Source organism: Gallinula chloropus (assembly GCF_964237585.1).
Source record: "Gallinula chloropus genome assembly, chromosome: 7".
Taxonomy (NCBI): Eukaryota; Metazoa; Chordata; class Aves; order Gruiformes; family Rallidae; genus Gallinula; species Gallinula chloropus.
The window spans coordinates 29,044,051-29,065,177 of record NC_140092.1 but is presented as its reverse complement, the minus strand read 5'-3'; the positions used below and the strand labels follow the sequence as shown (position 1 = coordinate 29,065,177).

The window sequence follows — 21,127 nt, the reverse complement described above, 5'->3', positions numbered from 1 at the left end:
AAATACCAGCCTGTGCTCCCAACCAAAAACCACAAAGGCACCTACCCTGTGTCATTTGTCCTTATGCAAACATGCCCTGCACTCTGATCTTGGAGACAAAAAGCGTGTCGACTGTTCTGCTTACAAAATAAAACCCAGCATATGGGAACAGCACTCATCTCCGTGCAAAGGAAGCGCTTATTCATGGATTCGACAGTGGAAGTGGCAGTTGGCCTCATGAGCACGCACTGCATGGGAATTGCTGGGTTTCATAATATGGTGTGGGAGAAAGTGACTTATAAAAGTCTCCTCATGCTTCTCCTATTACCACTTCTAAAGCTTTAAAGCTGTCAGCTCTTCTCCCACTTTAGTCGGTGCCACTCGGAGCTCCCCAAGGAACGGGCCAGACGTACCTATTTGGAGTCTCACCTGCCAAGCTGTGAGAAATCAGTTTCAAAGTGAAAGAACAAGTGTTGGGGGGTCATTTACACACCACCGCTGGAATCTTGAAGACAAACAAAGCAGAGCTCCACGACGGATGTGAAACCAGACCCTGAGCTGTGTTTGTGCTTTCAGGCATTGTAACGACAGAGGGAGAGGTGAAAAAACTCTCTCTGCTACGAGAGACAGAAGGCTTCTTGTTGCATGGTTTAGAGTGAACACCTCAGCACATGGAGAAATGTGGCAGAAAAATAAAGAAAGCAAGGGCCACAACACCAACATCTGTTCTTGTTTCTGCTAAGAGTGAGGTGGACAAGACTACGCTGGTGACAGGGTTAGCTGTCATTTGGGAATGGCTGATCCTTAAAACCAAATCTGATCTACTCTGCTTCCACCCTCAGTGCACTACAGCTTTGTAAAATCCAATCCTCCCTATTTACACAGAAATGTGTGTTTAAGCTGGTCTAGCTTACCTAGACCTGGTATTAAGGCCGACCAGGGTAAAATGCCAGTGGCCTAAAAACCAGCTGGCTTGACACTGACACACAGCAAACACGACGATGTAGTGCTCACGCTGTGTAGGGGTGCACACAAAAGTGGCAGGGCCCTTGGGCTTACCAAAAATGGGCTCCCAGGGAGGACCAAAAAATGAGCAATTTCCCCATTGGGGAAATGTCCCTCGATTCAGGACATGCTGCTGCTGGCCCCATGCAAGACAAGCCTTGGAGCACCAAAGAAACCTTGCCAAAGTGGAGCCCCAGAAACAGAATGCAGCAAGGGATGCACAAGTCCCAACCAGCCCATGATCTCAGGGCAGGCTCTGTGCAGTAAGGAGAGGGTAGTGCAACAGTGCAAAGCCTAAGAGCGAATTATATCTTGTGATTAGCCTCCTAGGAGGAAAACCTGCTTCCCACGAGACACCTTACCTTCAAGGGTGAAGGTAAAGCAGCCAAACAGAACAGCCTGCAGCTGAGAAACACACCCACAATTCTGCACCCCACCATCCACCCATTTCAACTCGTGCACTTATCCATGAGGCGTCTGCACGACCAGGATAAAGGTATGTGTGGCTGGGGAGAAGCCACAGGAGTCGTTGAAGTGGCCAGTGTCATTTTATTGGTATGCTAGGGCAAAGCAAGCTGCAAAATACAAAGCCTGACTCATGAGGCTGTGCTAATGAGAGCAGGAACTTGGGACTGGAAAATGTGAGCAGAAAAGCCGAGCAAGCTGGGAACTGCAAACTGGGCAGAGGTGAAATCAAAATATAAACAGGAGAGCGCACTAGCACCTTGGCTGTGTGCAGAGGGTGTGGGTCAAGACCGGCCATGTAAGGACACTTGGTAGAGTGAGAAAAGAGATGAAGAGTCCTCCTATTTTCCTGAGTGACAGCAGGCCACCCCCTAGGACTTAAAATATTAAAAAAAGGCTTTGCGCTTATTTTCTTAGTGTCACAGCAAGCCTCAGGAGTGTTCAGAGTGCATAAAACTGCTTTCACTGGGGAGGGGAGGCTTACACATTTGTGCTGTTAAATACAACCAGCTTCTCTTCTGAAGTATCACAGTCGTGCCCTAAGTTTATATGCAAGTATGTCGTGTGTTATGACTTACATGTACTTACAGGAAACAACCCCACAAGTGTAAGCACCCTCCTGAATCCAAGCTCATCTCTTAGCCACAGCTTCAGTTTGGCTGAAGAAGACCTTATGTCACTTAATCTATGTTCTGCTCGAAGGTGGGATCAACTCAAGCCACCTCATTTCTGTCTGAGGCTTGTCTACGCTGATAGGAGAGTCAAGACACCCACTGGCAACATATTCCAAAGGTAAACTGGACAGGGTTGTCTTAAATGGTCATCAATGTAACAAAGCCCTTCCCTTTTCAGAAGTCCACTGTAAAGGAGTTAATTTTTTTCTTCTTTGCATCAACCTTTTATGCCTTTGAAGATAGCTCCTGCATTTCAGCTGTCTCCCATCAACATTAACAATTGTCCTGACCTTCCTGCAGGGTCATGCTTTTGAGATCTGCAATCATTCATGGCACTCTCCTCTGATCTCCTTCCAGTTTGTCCACATGATTTTGGAATCGTGGAGCCCAAAACATCACACAAGTGCCAAAAGCTGTAATGTTCTCAAGCCATACAACTTCTGCTCCCTCTCTGCAACCCACAGGACCTTGTGCAAAAGGGAATCAGGTTAGTTTGGTATGATATGCATTTGACAGATCTATGGGGCTGTTACTCATGTCCTTGTTTCTTCCTACACTGTTGAAATAATTTGATTATTTCTTTCAGTAGTTTTCTACAAAATAAAGTTAAGCTCAGTGATCTATAATTCTTCGTCCCCTCCTTGTTTCCACTGTGAAAAAGAGGCATCATGTTTGCCTTTTTCTTGTCTTCCCAGAACTCCTTCACTTCCCACAGACCTTCCAGAGCACTTGCTAACAGTTGTGCAGCACAGGACTGGCTGAAGCAAAGAACCCTGAGATGAGTTTTGCTGTATAAAACTGACTTGGAAAACATCTCAACAAGTCCTGACTTGTTCTCCCCGCCCCCCCCCCCCCCCCCCCCCGGGCTGAGATCTTACCTTTGTTTCACACCAGCTGCGTTTCTCTCTGACAGATATGGTGATGGAAAGCCCTTTACTCAGTCATATATGCTTTTATCAAACACATGTTTTCATAGTTTGAAAAAAGTAAGAAAATATTCAAGTATTTGTGGTTTCACTGCCCAAACATCACAGATGAAGCAGTAGGAAGTGGCTGGGAGCATAACTAATTTAGCAGTATTTTCTGTATTCCCATCAGAATATCTAATTATCACAAAGGGGTCACAAGTGACAAAGCTCTCAAAGATGTTTTGATAAATTAATAAAGAAAACTCTCCAAAACATCAGTGGACTTCAAATGAACACATTCATTTTGCTTGTGTTAAGCGAAAGACAGCGTTGCCTACCTGTGATTTCTCAATACACTACATGCCTGGATTTTCACTTGTACATCCCAGCTTTTAGGCATAAGATTTTTACTAAGACTAGGCAAATATATACCTGACAATGTCTGCAGTAACAAATTGATAACTTGATGTTGAAACAACTGATAAATTGAACTGCTATCGGTACTGGATTAGGCAACAGAACAGTTTTCCATAAATAAGGTGGTCTTACTGTACAACTATTAAAATCTCAGCTGAGATCATGTTATCTGCCTCGTAATAAACATCTATTCTTAAATGTTATTATCATAGCATTAGTATCACACTGGTAGTATTACTTGTCATGCTAAAACCAAAACCATTTAAGCAGAAAAGCCAGCAACCAACAACAACTTCTTTTTTCAGCACAGCAAGGTAGGAATATTACTGTTGTTTTGCTCAAAAGCTTATCTCCTGACTTACCCAAGGTGAGGGATTTGTGTGTGGAACAGAAAACGATAGCCACTGTGTCTGCTGGTGTGAAACCAGAGTTATCCCTAGAAAAGAAAGAGTTTTAATAACCTCTGATAGCAAAAAAACCTTCTTAAAACATCATCGATCAAATATAGTACGGAGAGGATCCATATGCACATTCACATCACTCTGAGCAGCTCTAGTGACAGAAATAGTGCTACCCACAAATTAAAAGTAATGTTGGATTATTATTTTTAAGTAGAATTGTTTCTCAGTTGCAGCAAACTCTCTAATGAACATGCTCCCACGTGAAGGAGAGGGATTCTGCACACATGGTACAGAGGAGACAGCTTTATTCCAGCCAAGGTTATTTTTGCAAACATGCTGTATCATGGTGGCCATCATGCCCCCCATAAAAAAAGAAATAGAATGACCCATGATTTCTTTTTCTGGCATAAAATGTTAAAGAAATGCTCAATTTAGATAGTACATGGAGTCTACACCGTGAGCACTGCTCAGAGAAAGTATATACCTAAGGATTTACACACTGTGAGTAAGGCCAGGAAGGGTGGAAAAGTGACATGCAGAGAGAGGTATGTGACTGGCCAATAGATGGTCCATATTAGAAATAATTTTATGAGATTCTAACTATCTACCATGCTGGGTTGGTTACTACTTACAGCATTTTAGGTTTTGCTGTTGGGACATACCTTACCCCCTGGTTAGGTCTAGCAGATCAAAAGTTATTTTAAAAAAATGCCTTCTAAGGTCAGGGTGTGATGCTGTCACAAAGGAATTTTCTAGGGGCACTAAAAAAGTGTAAGAAGCTCCAAGACATTGCACCCTTCTTCGTTATTCTCCCTTATGGATACTGTATAATTTATATAAAGCATATGTCTGGAGTCTGCTGTACTGTGGCACTTCCCAAGGAAAAATACTCCAGCAAGCCAACATAAGAGGACAATGGTGGGTAACTCAGACCAGCTCAAGTGATGCACTAAGCTTCTGGCTAACCCCAATCTCACTGTACTATTTTTTAGGAAGAGAATGTCCATCTATTTTTCCTAGCTGGTATTTGAAAAGAAAAGAAAAAATAAATGGCTCAACCAAACCTTAGTTGAAGATAACTGTATTTTAAAGAATCCCCATATAAATGCAACACATCTGACATACACAGGAAAGAGTGAACTGCCAGCCCGGCAAATGTATCTTGAGATGTAAAAAGTCAAACTGAGTTCTCCCTCTCATATGTCATCAGCATGTCTGCAGGGCAAATTATACCTTCAGTGACATCTGTGCAAATCCATTTTTTTCAGTGGATGAGGTATAGCAGTGATTGATTGAGATTTAACAACTCTGTAATTAACACACGAGAAAGGAGAGAATTCAGGTCCTGCTCCCTTCGCCTAGGAAACTCGAACAGAGAAAAGGCAGCAAGGACAACATGGAATACCAAAATGAGGTCACCCCTATTTGGAAACCTGCTCTTAAACATCTGCATCACCCAAACCAAAGATGTCACAGAAAACAAATGTTTAAATGTTCCGATTCAGCACATTCAATTACCTTGTAGAGAAGAGGAAAGTCAAAAACATGAAGCTCATCTGAACAGAAAATACTGAAAGAGAAGGAAGTTAAAATTAGACTTTGGAAGATCACTTAAATCTCTGCAATTGCTGTGTACGTGCTTTTTGTCCCCAACACAACAGGTCAGAAGCTAGGTTGGACCAAGGCTATCTAGAGTAATCCAATGACAGACAACTTTTGAAGGCAATCATGTCTGGAAGAACAATGTACATCACTACATCCAGAACTGGAGCTAATACTGTGGCTACACGAGTTCTTCCCAAGGTAACTCTTCTGAATCAGGTATTTCCCCACACACCCTATGGCAGGGAGGTTCCCTGCTGCATCCCTGCTTGCACTAGCTTTGCTTATTGGGTTGACAAAACAAAACCTCCCAGACATGCTCGGGTTGCTGAGTATTTAAATTTAGTTCCTTTCTGTTTAACAGGAGAGAGCACAGTGTGTAAGCACGATCACAATAGATATTCAGGGTATTACTCTCCCAGTGATGATCCCTATTAAGATAAGATCATCACAGCCCTTTTAATTCCCTGTGAGACAAAGGCTGATTCCTGACCTGGGTTGCATACAGCAGACAGAGCAGCTTTCGTTCAGGCTGTCAGCTTTGTTAGTGGGAATGGTTTCCCAGCATCCCAGCACCCTGAGGGACCTTTTCTGGGTGCTTGTGGGTTACTGGGGACAGGCTTTTACTTGAGGCAGAATCTGGGGTGGGTCCTCTCCCTCTTCCTGGCAAAAAACTTGTGAATCCAGTAAGGCTAATGTGTCACACAGGGTAGGTAGCATGAGCCAGGACAATATATTGGATTTTGACCTCAGTTTACAACTGGGAAATGTGGCAGGGATACTAGATACTGCCAGTGATGTTTCCCATTCTCTTACATAACATTTCATAGGATGTATAAATGTCACCACAGCATGCACTTAAATCTTCCTTCATGAACTAAGGAAACAATCCATTGCTCCTGAATTACAATTTTTCAGCACCTAAGTACATTAATTTAATATGCACAAGAAAAAAATAATCCCTTAACACATATAATTCTGTAAAGCAGTAAGTGTGTGTTGCTACCAATTATCCCTCGTGCATATTTTGCTGTGGCTAGAATATTAACATCAAAATTACATAAAAAACATTAATCAGCAGAATAAGAAATGCAGTTTCATCTCAAACTCCTCGTGGTAATTTCACAACCTGGTATAACACAACACACGTATCCAGCCAACACATCTAAAGGGTGGTAAAGAGACTTTTCCTATAGTACAATGTGCATATCCATCTCCACAACTTCCTTACTGTTTGGTTTTATAAATATTTTACAAAATAACCCCCCGAATGTTTAATGTTTCAAACCATTTCAGTGCTGATGTTAATATCCTTATGAAGAAACTCCAGTTGTGTGTGATGGCAGTGAAAATGTATATATAATGATTCTCAGTGTATTGCACGGCAAGGGGTACATATAATTACACATGGCACAAACGCAGGGCTGTCTTGCTTTGTCTTGCTGAGAAATAAAGGGCAAGAAAAGCAATGGAAACAACCACTCTACACCAACCATGAAAGGAAGAATGTGCCCTTGTAACTAAAAAAACCCAACCAAACAAACTGGTTTTCCCCCCATTGTAGCAGTCAGCACACTAACATAGTTTAGCATAGGGCAGGAACGGTTAGACTCGATGATCTTAAAGGTCTGTGATAGACTGACTTCATTCTGAGCTTCTCTCCATGTTAAGTCAGAGTTGAAAATTTCTGTATTCCCCTCCTTTGCTGACAGCTCTGCACTGATTTAAGTGCCATCTGGTTTGTGGTCCTTCTCAGGTGCCTATGCAAACCGGTATCACAGCATCACAAGGATGGAAAAGACCTTTAAGATCGAGGCCAACCGTTCCCATCCTGTGCTAAACCATATCCCTAAGTACCTCATCTACCCTTTTTTTAAACACATCCAGGGAAGGTGACTCAACCACCTCCCTGGGCAGCCTGTTCCAGGCCCCGACAACTCTTTCAGTAAAAATAGTTTTAATTCCCTGTAAGACAAAGACTAATTCCTGAAATTCAGGTATTTCCTCCATTTGGGGAAAAAAAGAACCACTTTGCACAACTTCCTTCTTTTTTGCTTTCAGAATAGAGTATTTATATAGTACCACTTTAAATCCACGTGTTATTTTACACACACATAGTGTTTCATAATCAAAAAAACTACCATGATTAGGATGGAATAAGAACCGACCCACAAAGGGCAGGGGCAAATTTCCTGCTGACTTTACTGGAAGTTTGAACTATAAAAGATATGTTGTTTTCATTCAACAGAAACACATGTTCATACACACATTTCAAGGTAGGTGATACATTGATTGCAACTGTTTGAGAGTGTATGGGATTTATACTGTAGCATACTACAAGTACCCTTTCCACACACAGAGTGAAACTCCTGTCTCTGGGCAGTAAGGCAGGAATTCCCTTCTGGGAGAGGAGACAGTGCCTGCATACCACTGCCTTTCCCTGGGAGGTAGAGGTCTTCACGGCCAGGATACCAGCAGTCTGTTCTCATGTGTATGTTACTCAAGGCTGAATGACTAGAGTACTTCTAAAACAAACTCTGCACGAAATGTGTTCATCCACAGAGATATACCAATGCATTCCCACTCCCAGCTAGTTTCTAGGTGTATAATACAGAAAGGAAGAGCTAAACAAGATTGAAACGGTGCTTCTGAGTAACGGCTCCAACCCAAATCTGTCCTTTCTGCTTGGAACCCAACACCTGTGCATTTATGGTTGTTTAACAACAGAGAAGCCAAACCAGAACGGTTGTAAACACTTGTAAAGTCATACCTTACCCCTGCAGACAAGGAGGGCCACTGAGCAAGATCAGGCACACCCACACAGCAGGGTTCATCTCTCTCTAAGTGCTTACCCAATCCCCTAAAAGCACCCAGCCACCCAAGAAGTCTGGTAACAAGGTTCAGCAGACACCTTAAAAATACAAGCTCAAGCCCCATGCCAGTATCCCCACGGCCCCGCTCTTCCCTCGACGTGCAGCTCATCACACATCTGAAACCCAAACAAAAGAGATGCTTTAAGGCTGAACTTACTTATAAACACTACTATAATCAAGCTAAATTTATCCAGGTCGATATTTGGATTGGCAAAAGTATCACAGAACGTTGTGTAGATGATCATGAGGAGCACACAGCTGCTGATAGCGCCAAACGGAGGCTTCTTCCTTTCAAGCCAGTCCTTGATGTATCTTCGGACAATCTGAAACACAGAAACCAACAGGTTGCCTCTTTTCAAAGATGCAGGGAGCCAAGTTGGGCATCACAAAGTGAATCTGACAGCGGAAAGACACAAAGAGAAGAGAGTAATTTGGATGACGGCCACAGTGGATTTCAAAGCTTCCCTGCCACACAACTCTTCTTCTGGGGAATTTAACATTTGTAGTGCAACTTCCACTGGGCGTCCATAATGAGAGTATATTTTCAAGTACATTCAAATCCATCCTTAATCATGCCAAATGTTCTTTGCTAGCTGTCACTGAGACATGCCCATTAAGCCTCCCCAAAGTTTATCTCCTCTGCTGATACTAATGGATGTATGTAATTATCACAGTCCCCTTTGCATCAACAGACAATTCCAAGTGCAACTTTGGGAATCTTAAAAATCTGACATCTTCAGGAATTTCATGAGGGTAGATAATCGAAAGTGATCCATGGAACATTTTAATATTTAAATAGCTAGCGATGCACCAGAAGTTTTTAATTAAATTATAACTCAAGCTTGAAAAGCAAAAGTGCATGTGTTGTGGGAGTTTAAATAATTCAGACTCTCAATATCTAGAGTTTTTGTAAATCCAAAGACAAATGCCATTTGCACGCTTTCAGAATACCAGAATTAACACATGAAAACAAGGAAACCTACTGTACTTAGTGGAACTTTTGCACTTACAGGAAACAGAATCTGAAGTTGTTATTTCAAGAATATTTTAGAAACAACTAGGAATGTTAAAGTAACTTCAACTTTCAAATTATGACAAATACTACAGGACTAAGCCTCAGAAGATACAATGCATCTATTTCAGCCCTGCCTGGGGAGTCACTTTTGGTTTTTCTCTTTGCTTTATGTGGTTTGAAAAAAAACTTTGTAAAGTTTTTATCGCACAGCTGCAACGTGTGTTAATTTTTCAGCAATTACATTATCTTGCCTAATTTCTCCTGAGACCTCCCCAACATTCTCTGTTACCGTGCTCCTTCAGAAGTACCAGCAGAAGATCCTGAAACATTTCTACCAGAGGGCTCCGAAGGTGTCTCGTTACCTTCCCATAGCGGTCCCATTAATAAACATCACCACTATCAGTTTAATAATACAGAACATTTTAGAGGTATTCAAGATTAATACCAAAGCAACATCACCAAGGCTTCCACAGGACCTTTTCACACACTAGCTGCAGAAGCTCTGGGATTGACCTCAGAGCTGTCAGGTTTCCTCACTGCCTTCTCCCAGTTTGTTGGCAAGTCTCTCAGTAGGGAAGTCCTGGAAGCAGCTATCCCAGTCACCACGGCAAACAGACTTCATCGACCACATGGCAAGGCACATACTAAAAATTTGGCACATGGGGTTCATGCAAAGCTAAGCAGGATGAAGACTGGTGTTTACTCCCCAGTACTTCTAAGCTGCCCACTGATGGAAAAATAACAGATTTACAGGAAAGCACGTAAGGGAATGCTCAGCACCCCAGTGAAAACACTCAACTTTAAAGTTTCACACTTGCCAGATGTTAGAGAGAGAGAGCACAGCTAAGAATACACAGCCAAACTTCTGAAAGAGCATTCAGCAGAGCCCCTTCAGACACCTCCTTAAAGCTACTGGGTAGGAACAAGGCACTGCAGTGATGGAAGAGAAGCAAGAAAGCTGAGTGAGGACATTCAGTGCACAACGTGAAAGACATCAAATGGAAAGACCAGATTAGTCTGATCTGAGCAGATTTGGGACTCTCTAATTACCAGAAGCAAAAAGCAAAGTTTTTCACCTCTAAAGTGAGTGTTTCCTAATAGTATTTTACCATAAACCCTATTATCCCCTAAATTAAGATCACACCAGTGAAAAAGAAAAGCTGTTTAGACCACCTGTTCATTTATGGTCCTTGCAGAACATTTATACTGAGACTAACAAGATATTTGAAAAGTGATGGGTAATTATACCATGGCACAATTTATACAGGTGTATTTATTAGGAAAATTATAACCTTGTGTTGGTACAAGGTATAATTACGGCATACATGAGAATAATAATTTTATAAAGATATTTATCATGGGCCAACAGACAGAAGAAAGGAAAAACGTTTAAAATGAAACTGCAAGCAGTATTTGTTCAATATCTTTAATCAGTTAGTATCTTCTTTATCTAATCTGGAATTATTTTGAATCAACAACCATAAATAGCAGCATGGCTTCTTGCTGCACATAGTATTTATAAAGAAACCTGTCATAGTTGGACCCCAAAGAACTAAATTGTGGCTTCAGGAAATCATCTAATCAAGCCAGTGTCAGGCTAAATGGATACTGTAAAAACACAGACTAAATACATCCTCTCAAACACAGAATCCCACATATTCTGATCTTCTCACAAGGTCCAAGAAAATCTCTGGTTCAGAGGTTGATTCAGCCTATGATCATTGATTCAAGGTAGCATGAATTCTTGTACAACTTGAGAGGAGAAATACAACCCTACAGGTATCTGTAAAAACTCAGCTAGATTTTCACAGGAAAGCTTTGTGTCAGCTGATTCATTTTGACTAAAAAACAATCCATTTGTTACTTATTCATGCCCCGCGGAGTTGTGTCAGGACAAGGATGCTTTGAAAGCCCTTTAATTCTTAACCTAATTCTACAGCTTCTCAGGGTTCACACAGGACTTAAAAAAATCTTGCAAAGGTTTGTAGTGAAATAATGATAAATCCCACAAATACAGTAAGGACAACATGCAATTGGGCACAGAGCCAGCCTGTACCTTGTTGTGCCGCGGTGCCAGCATTCTCTAACAGGATGTCTCATAGGTTAAAAAGTCATAAGCAGATTGAAATATTAAATGAAGAACCTCACAGGCATACTGCTGAATATGAGCCAGTAGCGTGCTCAGGTGGCCAGGAAAGCCAATGGCATCCTGGCTTGTATCAAAACTAGGGTGACCAGTAGGTCACCAGGAGGTAATTGTGCCCCTGTACTCAGGAGGAGGTGAGGCTGCACCTCGAGTGCTGGGTCCAGTTCTGGGCTCCTCACCATAAGAAGGACATCAAGGTCCTCGAGCAAGTCCAGAGAAGGGCAACCAGGCTGGGGAAGGGGCTGGAGGGCAAATCCTTTGAGAAGCAGCTGAGGGAGCTGGGGGTGTTCAGCCTGGAGAAGAGGAGGCTGAGGGGAGACCTTATCACTGCCTACAGTTACCTGAAAGGAGGTTGTAGAGGACAGGAGGTGGGACAAGGGGAAATGGCCTTAAGCTGCACCAGGGCAGGGTCAGATCAGATGTTGGGATAAAATTCTTCACTGAAAGAGCTGTTGGGATGTGGAACAGGCTGCCCAGGGAGAGGATTGAGTCACCTTCCCTGGATGCATTTAAAAGATGGGTAGATCAGGTACTTAGGGATATGGTTTAGCATAGGATGGGAACGTTACACCAAACTCCGGCACCGTGCCAGCATGCCACTTCTTTGGTGAGACAGCAAAGCACAGTGCTTTGAAGTATGCACCAGTACACAAGAGGACAAGGGAGGGACAAGCACTGGAGAAACAAGCAGTTGAGAAAATGTCTGAACAGATACTCCTGTGAAAAAATGAATTTACAGCCTGGGGTAGAAATACGAACAACCAACATCCAAAATACGTGCATCAGAACAGCACACTGATGGAAAAGAGCAGAAAGAGGGGGGTGGATATTCTTCAGATGCAATAATGCCACAATCCCTGGCATAAGAGAACTCCTCACATGAAAAATTTTAGTTAAAAGGAATGGGTTTGGGCAGGGGGCTGGGAAGAAGGAGGCAGAGATGTTGGGGTTGGTCTCTTCTCTCAGGTGACAAGCAATAGGACAAGAGGGAATGGCTTGAAATTGAAGCAGGGGAGATTTAGGTTAAATATCCCAAAGAATTTCTTTACTGAAAGGGTTGTCAGACATTGGAACAGGCTGCCCAGGGAGGTGGGGGAATCACCATCCCTGGAGGTCTTTAAAAGATGAAGTGCTTAAGGACATGATCTAGAGGTGGACTAGTCAGCGTTAGGCCGTGGTTGGACTCAATGATCTAACGGGTCTCTTCCAACCCAGGGGATTCTATGATTCTGTGTTGGTAGAATCATCATTATGTGAAACAAATCCATTTAGAAACATACTTTACAGGGAGCAATGCTGCAGGACACTATCATGTTGCAGTGAACACATGCACAGTTTTTTAAGGCACAAATCTCAAGGTACAGAGGCCACGCAGCCCGTATCCTTGCCAAGACTCCTGCAGAGTCCTCGTCTTCGTCCTTCTTCTGTCAGGAAGGCACTGGGGCCTCTGGCCCTGTGAGAGTGATCCCCTCAAGCACAATGAACCACAGATTTTTGTGCAGATTTAAATGCCAGCCTCTAAGAGCAGGGAATTCCTGACAACTGACCTGGAGGCTGCACATGAAAGAACAGTGTGCGTGGTGAATCCTCCCCTCAAACTGTGGTTTCGCGGAGGGAAGTTAGGAAGAAAAGCAAAACTTTGTAGCAGGGGATATTTTATAAATAACCTGCATGATGAAAGATGCTGGTAAACTCACAGAAAAGTTAGAGGATAAAAGAACATAAACCTGTCCATCAGGCAACTGCCTCCTGATGACTGCTTCCTGGCAATCTCCAAAGGTCTGTGGAAAGGCATCAGCTCAAATCTGCTTCAAAATGCAGTTCCAGGCTCAGTTTCCTCTTGTCCAGGATTTAATTTTTAACAACAAAGGAATATAATTACACATGAATTAACAGTAGTGTCCCCATTTCAATTCAGTTCTCCTACCACAACGGTTACATGCAGAGTATTTTTCCTCCAGGCTGCTCCGTATCCTGCCATAACCTCCCTGTCTCAACACCAGCAAATGGGCTTAAACCACTCAGGTGCTTAATTCACTTAACAACCCTTCTACAAAGAAACAGGATCTGCTCTTCCAGGAAAGCAGGTAAATAATGCTCATCTGTGAGAAGATCCAATGTGGAAGCATCAGAAGATATGGTATCTAAAAACAATTCATTTATCTAATGGCACCTTTGTCACAGTCCCACTGTGTGCCCAGAGAAACGTGTCAGTAAAATACACCTAGACAGTTTCCACCTGCCTGCTCGAGTGCAAGGACACACAAGATTAAAAAATGAAATAAACAATGTAATTCATTAACGTTCCATTATTAATTGAATTAAATAGGGCAAGGAGCTTCCCCACGCACACATGTATGGGATGGAATGATTTCTGACATTTGTAATACAGTACAGCTTTTAAAAATTATCCAGATCTTCAACTCGTTTTTTTTTTAAACCCATGAAGTAAAAAAAACAAAACCAAACAAAACAAAACAACAAAAAGCCCACCACAAAACCAAACAGGGAAAATGGTTTTGAAGTCACTTTACACATTCCCATTCTACACACAAATTATCTCTTGGTATTTACATCGTTACACAAAACAGATTTTATCAACTCAGTGGGACTCACTCAATCTTTAGCAGAACATACAACACTTTTACTGCATTTCTGCCCTTTTTCTTTATTGTGTATGGCTTCTACTTCTAAATACCCAGACAAAATACCCAGGGCTTTACCATTTCAACAAACAAACACAAGTCACTTTTTCCTTGCATTGAAGCACACAAGGAAACAAGCTGAAACCGTCCTGGATTATCACTATACCCAAATGCAGCAGTTACCTTATTTACTTTGTCTTTTAAGGTAAGATTCCCAACTCATTCTTAACTATTATTGCTACCAATGCCTTTAGACCTTTGCAATGAACTCTGTGATGCAAATTTTTCTTTCAAAAAGCTCTGAGTTAGGCTAGATATTTGCAACAGTTCAGCAACTTCTCAATATCTCTTCCTATATAGTGATGGCAAACCAAGAAAGAAGGCTGGCTTGGAATACTAGGAGCTACTTCAGCGAAGTCTGGAAGACATAAAATGGGGAAAAGCTGGGAAAAAAGTGAACTAAGATGACAGCAACTGAAAACCAATCCAAAGAATCAGATACTGGAACAGAAGGGAGATTATGTGGGTTGTAGAAGCGACATAAATAAGATAGAGCATCGTTCAAGGATGTCTATAGCACAGCCCCCCTCCATATATCCAAGGTCTGCATCGCAGTTCAAATGCATAGACCCTTTTCCGAGGCAGAGCTCCTATCACTGTAGCCAGACCCTGTCCTGGAAATTCTTTAGGGGCCATACCAGTGTGAAAGCATCCTCACTTGTTCCTCTGCACTGCCATGAAGTCCCAAGCTTTGCACTGCTTCACCCACCTTTCTAGACCTTTTGCAACATCAACAGACGTCAAATCTATACTAATTTTATGGAGTATCTAGTATTTCTTTTCTGAAGCTGGGATGGGGAAAAAACCAACCCCCAAACCATTTCTGCAATCTGGGAGGAAAAAGAACCCAATGTGTTTTTTACTAATATCCTCTTTTCTTTCCACAGGTCACCTAACTCTCCTACCAGCTCTCTCATGCATTACACCAGTCAGTTTACTCCCGAGGGGCGGTGTGAGGACACATACACACCTTCAAAACAAGGTTTCTAAAACCCACAGGAGGTCCCTGTGAAAATGAACTCTCCTATTTGGGGGTAATTCACAACCAAGCGCTACAAACAGGTATGGCACGGCCACACCAGCTCTCTGCGGTTTGTACGTCTGTGGAGAGGGAGCCCCGTCCCCTCCTCCAGCCGAGCCTCAGCAGGGAGCGAGCAGTCAGAAGGCTGTTTAACTGCCACCTCAGTTTTCTGTGACAAGCTTCCAGGAGCGCCTGTCTCCCAGGGCACCGCTCCTCCTCTCTGCAGCTCCCCCTGGACCCCAGAGAAAGTAGGACTGCTTCCTCGTGGATGTAACTTACAGCAACCAAAGGATGTGACACTCTCCCCTTTTTATAAGTTTCTTTAACTGTTAACCCCTCCACCCACCCACCACACGCCAACCTCAGGCTCAGGTGAAGAGTACCACCTATTCCCCAGCAACTGCCACCGACCTTTCCTTTTCAATACCTTATTCTTTAAAAATAAATCCATCACGGAGGGTTTTGGTTTCCATTTCAGCGACAAGCTGTATCACAACGTAGCACCCTTTTAGAGCTGTGTTTATGAGCACACCTCCCAAATGCTGAAAGGGCTCCTCTGGAACATCTTGGGCAACCATGCAGAAGGCATTTAAAATCCTTTGCTTGTAGGACATTGAGGGGGTTTTTGTATGTGTGTGTGTGTGGCCAGATTCAGCAAGGATTTCTGTACAACTGGCTTAATTTTATAGATTTGGGAAGAAGAACTACTTAGAATCGTAAGATTAATTTTAGCTTTAGTTAAGGTCTGTTTAATGTGAAGTGCCCACTTTACGCTGGCAGACAAATCACCAATGGGGCAACTAGAGAATGCATGAATGATAATGTACAGACAAGCTTTTTATTATTTATTCATAGAAAACAGTGGGTTTTGGTGTGCTGCTTTGAAAAATGTTCAAACTAGTAGAATATAATGAAAGCACAGTGAAAATTCTATTTCATTAACATTTAATCATAAATCGCTCTTTAATATAAAACATAAAATAAAAGTCTGTCATAAGCACTTAGGTGGAGAGAATGGAGAAAGTCTACGAAAAGGGGGAAGGAAATATTGTGGAGGCTTTCACTCTCCCTGTTATCTGTCACTTTGGAAGAATAAAAAAAAATAAGGAAGGAAACAACAGTCTTCAGCCAAACCTCACAACTGGTCGTGAAGAAATTGCCAGACAGTTCTCAAAACCTCACATTTTGCTGGTATTACCAAGGTCTACACAAGGAAACAATTATTTTAGGAAAAATCACACACCAGGTCAGGAGTTGCAATGGAGTTCATCAGGGAAAACAAATAATAAATCAGAACTCCAAGCTGCCAAAGCAAATTCAAACCCCTTTCCCAGGAAATATCTATTGCTGTGTTTATGGTATAACAAGTATTCTCAGATTCCCCTTAGAGGTATGCAAGGGTGGTGCACAAATAACAGACTCTTACACCCCACAGACCTACGAGGCTCAGAGAACATTAGATCTTTGTAAAATGCTGTGGATTACGCCTCTTTTCAAGCCCTCCGCTGTCAGAGAGGTCTTACCTGTTACTCTATAGATACAACTGGGGTATTACGCTCTCAGTACTGATTTGAGTAGCATCACACTGCTAATTAGCAACAGGGATCTGGAGGCACAGAGGGGACAGCCTACAACTTTTTTTTGTAGGTTTAGACAACCTGCACATCTCTGACAAAGAGGAGAGCAGTTCTCCTTCCTGAAGGCCACCCATCAGCAACTGTTGATGTACGACTCGGTGCCTTACGGATACCTCTGATACCCTGATACCTTCCTCTTCCCTTAACAGTTCCTTCAGTTACCTCAAGAAATCTCAGCCACCACCAGAGCAGAGCCTGTACCTGCAGCCCCTCATGCATGTCATTGTTGGTGGCTAGAAAAGCCTGTCTGACTCCTGTCAACGGCTGAAAAGCCGTTCAAGAAGCAGTAAGAAAATAAGTGATTACACTATTGTGACTTCTCTCTCCCAGCCAGAGTTACAAATTCTGACACGTCAGCCAAGCAACCAAAACTCTTGATACGTTTCGCCATGAAAGCAAACAAAACACCCCAAACAAAATCAAATCTAAGGCACCTTCTCATCTGCTTTGCTTATATCCCAGGGGCTGCTCAAAGAGCCAGCTCTGCAGCAGCTCAGGAAACGAGCGTTTAGGCAACACAGGTTTTCCCAGAGGCGAGCTTTATTTTTTTTAAAGGAAAATAAAGCCCTTGGAGAATGCATCCTTTAAGAAACCTTCTCTGTTTTGCACTGCTGTAGATTGAGTTTAAAGCCTCTGTTATCACAGCTGAGTTAGGGAGGCTGAAGAGAAGCAAATCCTCCAAGCAGGCAGGTTCCATACTCGTTTTTTTTTCCCCAGCTCATTGCTAACAGGCAAGTTTCCCAGGCATTCTTCCACAGCCTTTTCTGCTGAACACTATGACTGTGCATGGTAAGGAATTGACATAGTGGGCATGAAATAGCTGGGAGACGATCCATGTCACCTCTGGAAAGTCAAGCAGACCTATCACTGTATCTATTGGCATCATCATTTTCTTGGTCATTGTTTTCCCCTGATTATTGCTTTTTATTTCTGAATATCCACCTTCAAAAATGGCTTTATTCCCATCTGGGCAGGTTGGTTTACCTCTGTACAATTCCACCTAATCAAGACAACAGTGTAAACTACACTTTGTATTTTTGAGCTGTAGCTATCCTTAGCATTTCCTGTCTTCCATATCCTCCAAACAGAAATAATCCAGTGCAACAGTTTTAGAAACAAAGTCTTTATGTTTAGAGAAATGTAAGCTTTTTCTGTTGATCAGTCATTTCCAGAAACTGTTTCAAACACTTTTAAAGGAGAACCATTGTGTTGAAGTATATCTATAAAAAAAAACACTCTCTTAAATAAATTTGTGGTTGAGTTACACAGGCTTTAGGATTCTCCTTTTTTTTTTTTTCTCTTTCAGTCTTTACCAGAACTCCAAAATCACATCTGTTCTCAGTTAAGTTTCATCACATTTCTGATCTTGGACAACTCAGAGCACTTACTTCATTTGTTCACTGTTTAATTCACATTACTTAGTTTTACTACTCGGTGCAGCCAAAAAAATAAGCACCCCCTAACTCCATCACTTAGCTCACGTAGCAATTCTTTGTAACACCTTTCCAAAGTAACCTGCTGTTATACATACAGATGAAAGTCCTCTTGATATTTCACAATCACTTTGTCTAGCAATCTACCATCACCTTCAGATTTACCATATTGCAGTACAGATTGCTGATACTCCATCAGTATAGGTTACTTTACTGCTAGATCTGCTGCTGTGCTACTTGTTAACTAGAAATTTCCAGCTGAGGCTTTTAACAAATAACTTCCAGATTTTTGGACCTTTCAGTACCAGCGGATTCAAGTACTTTTGCTCATCCACTTTTGGTGGAGACTTAATTTCATTTTGGTGAGAAAAGAATGTGATAAACAGGTAGGTTCATCAGCAACCCTTTGTGATCCTAACTCATAAGGACGTTCTAAGCACGTGAGCAATTCAACAGCTTTCAGGGACACAGAGGTGATGTCCATATTCCACATGGTATCGTTGCACCCAGTTTATACAAGTACTGATGCTGGTGGCTATTGCCATGTTTACCATGCTCATCATCTTATTAGACTTTAATGGGCTTATATGGTCTTTCTAAAGAGACTACATAAGAAGGAAACTTCACTGGGTTAACTTTGGTAAGTTACAGTAGGTGCCAATTTTGAAACATGCAATTACAGTCCAATTGACTGTTCCACATAGCATGGGCAATGACAGCTAGGCTTAGCCTCATCTAGGGTGCTCCTTTACAGCCTCCATTTCCATTTCCCTACATTTTAACCACCCTTCTGTTGCAAAGTCTGGTTTAGGCTCACAAAATTCAGGAAGTTCCAGCTGAAAGGAGTTAAACTAGATGCTAGAATCAGCACTGGTATCCCCTGGGAATGAGCTGCAAACCCCACTGATATCCCCTTAATGCATTCTGAATGCCTGGGAACAACAAGTAATTACAAGTATGTAAGAATTAGGCTTTTGGGTTCGGTGTCTGTGAACAGTGGGCACTTCTAGCAACTTTTGACCTTAATATTTCAATCTCCCACCACGACAAGAGAGGGAAAAATAGTATTTGGGAAAAAAAAAAAAGATACCACACAGACAAGCATAACAGAAAATCATATACTGCAATTAGTATCTTTACATTCAGTGGAAGTTTTGAATCACATGCCATAAAAGGCCCTGTGCTTCAATATGAACAGTGAGTATGAAGTGAAACACTGAACAGCTGCTCCTTCCATGAATACCCTCCATCCAGTGTAACAAGATGGAGAGGTCATGCAGAAAGAACAGTTTGCAATTGTGCAATTAAAGCCCTTGTAAAGCATATGCAAAATGGGTCCAGCAGCCTTCACTGTATTATTTCTTAACTTGTGGTTGCTTAGCCCTTAGAAGTGTATTTTAATGCAGATATTATATTTTATTCCAGTAGTTAGTAGTAGTTGCTACACAGGGAGAACTTCCTCCATCATGCAGGCAAAGGGTGTGTGACAAAAGGACTATATAGTATTCTCAAAGCTCATTTGTATGGAGCTGGAATTTCTCACAGTCTGGGCTGCCATTTTTCCCCCTTTATGTTCACAAACTCCCCTCTCGATGTGCAGTAGCGTATGTTGGTGGTAGTGAGGGACAGATGCTCAATCTCAACAAAGATCAATGTGGCTCCGGGGAGCACTGTAGCATCTTCTCTCTGATATTAGACTTCACTGTCCTGAGGCTGTTCCTATGTGGCTGCTTACCAGGCTGCCAGTCTGTCTTTAAGATAGTTCTCTTTATCTTATTTTTTAAAATAAGAATGTATATTTAAAAGACATACCTGTCCAATAATAAGGGGGACTACAACAGTCATAAACAGTTGCGAGAATATAGATGTAAAAGGCACAGAGGAGGATGATCCAAGCTAAAAAAAAATAAAAATACACCATTAATATTGCACTTTTTCTGCAAATTCCATACACAAGTATCACATGTTAACATAAATTTCATTTTATGCATAAAAACTTTAAAGTATGTGCACAAACCTGGAAGTACACACACGTGTGTTTAACTGGTGAGTCACCATAAAGCATTCTGTATCCCACAATAACAAAACTAAAACAATCTCTGGTTGATTATTTTATAACCTAAGGTAACAGTTCCATCAATATTCATTTAACTGAAACCCTGCTACACATAAATACAAAGTAAATCATAGAAGCATTTGTAGGATGATAGTCTAAAAAGGCAGGCAGTGAATCTTCCTAAGAGGTTACTGTTTATATAAATATCAAGTATAAAAAAAAAGCACAGTTACTTCAATAAAATAAAAGCAGTAATATTAATAATAACAACAACAACGATAATAATGTGAAGGCATTCATATGGTTTGTTTCACCAATGTTAAAGAAGAGATCTATTGAAAACATATAACTATTCTTTCATTAAGACAACTAACCAGTGACAGGCTTAGTCTTCATGTAGGTGATCTCTTAATTACACCTGTATATACTGAAAGTTTTGGCTTTTAAGGACATGGGTAGAAAAGATGAACCAAGCAAAGTTGGTGGGATTTTTGCAGCCTACTTCAGAAAGAAGTTCCCTGTTTTTTATACACTGAGTGAACTTGTTTCATGGTAGGTCACTGAAAAGTTTCATTTAGCATGCCTTTAACAGCAGTAGAATATGCATTAAGAATATATAACTATATAGTAAGAGAACTGAAATAGCATTGTCAGAGCTTCCTCAGACAACTTCTTGCTTCTCAGTGAGGATTTCCCATATCCATGTTATCTGTTTTGCACTTCCCTTTAAAGACCCTCAAAACCATGAGAGTTTAGAAACTTTCCAGCTCCATGTAAACAACACTGAATT

The 21,127-nt window shown here is 41.7% G+C and overlaps 1 protein-coding gene across 1 annotated transcript in view; it reads right to left on the bottom strand.

Annotated features, from left to right (window-relative positions):
* Positions 1–5,084: 5,084 nt before the first annotated feature.
* The window catches only part of SLC10A7 (solute carrier family 10 member 7), a gene marked incomplete at both ends in the record, with an annotated part of 124,456 nt that continues 108,413 nt past the window's right edge, over positions 5,085–21,127 (bottom strand). Inside the window, 4 exons of the mRNA XM_084266942.1 lie at positions 5,085–5,157; positions 5,368–5,419; positions 8,482–8,647; positions 20,094–20,177. Coding sequence (XP_084123068.1) covers positions 5,085–5,157; positions 5,368–5,419; positions 8,482–8,647; positions 20,094–20,177 — 375 coding nt within the window. The remainder of the gene's footprint in view (positions 5,158–5,367; positions 5,420–8,481; positions 8,648–20,093; positions 20,178–21,127) is intronic.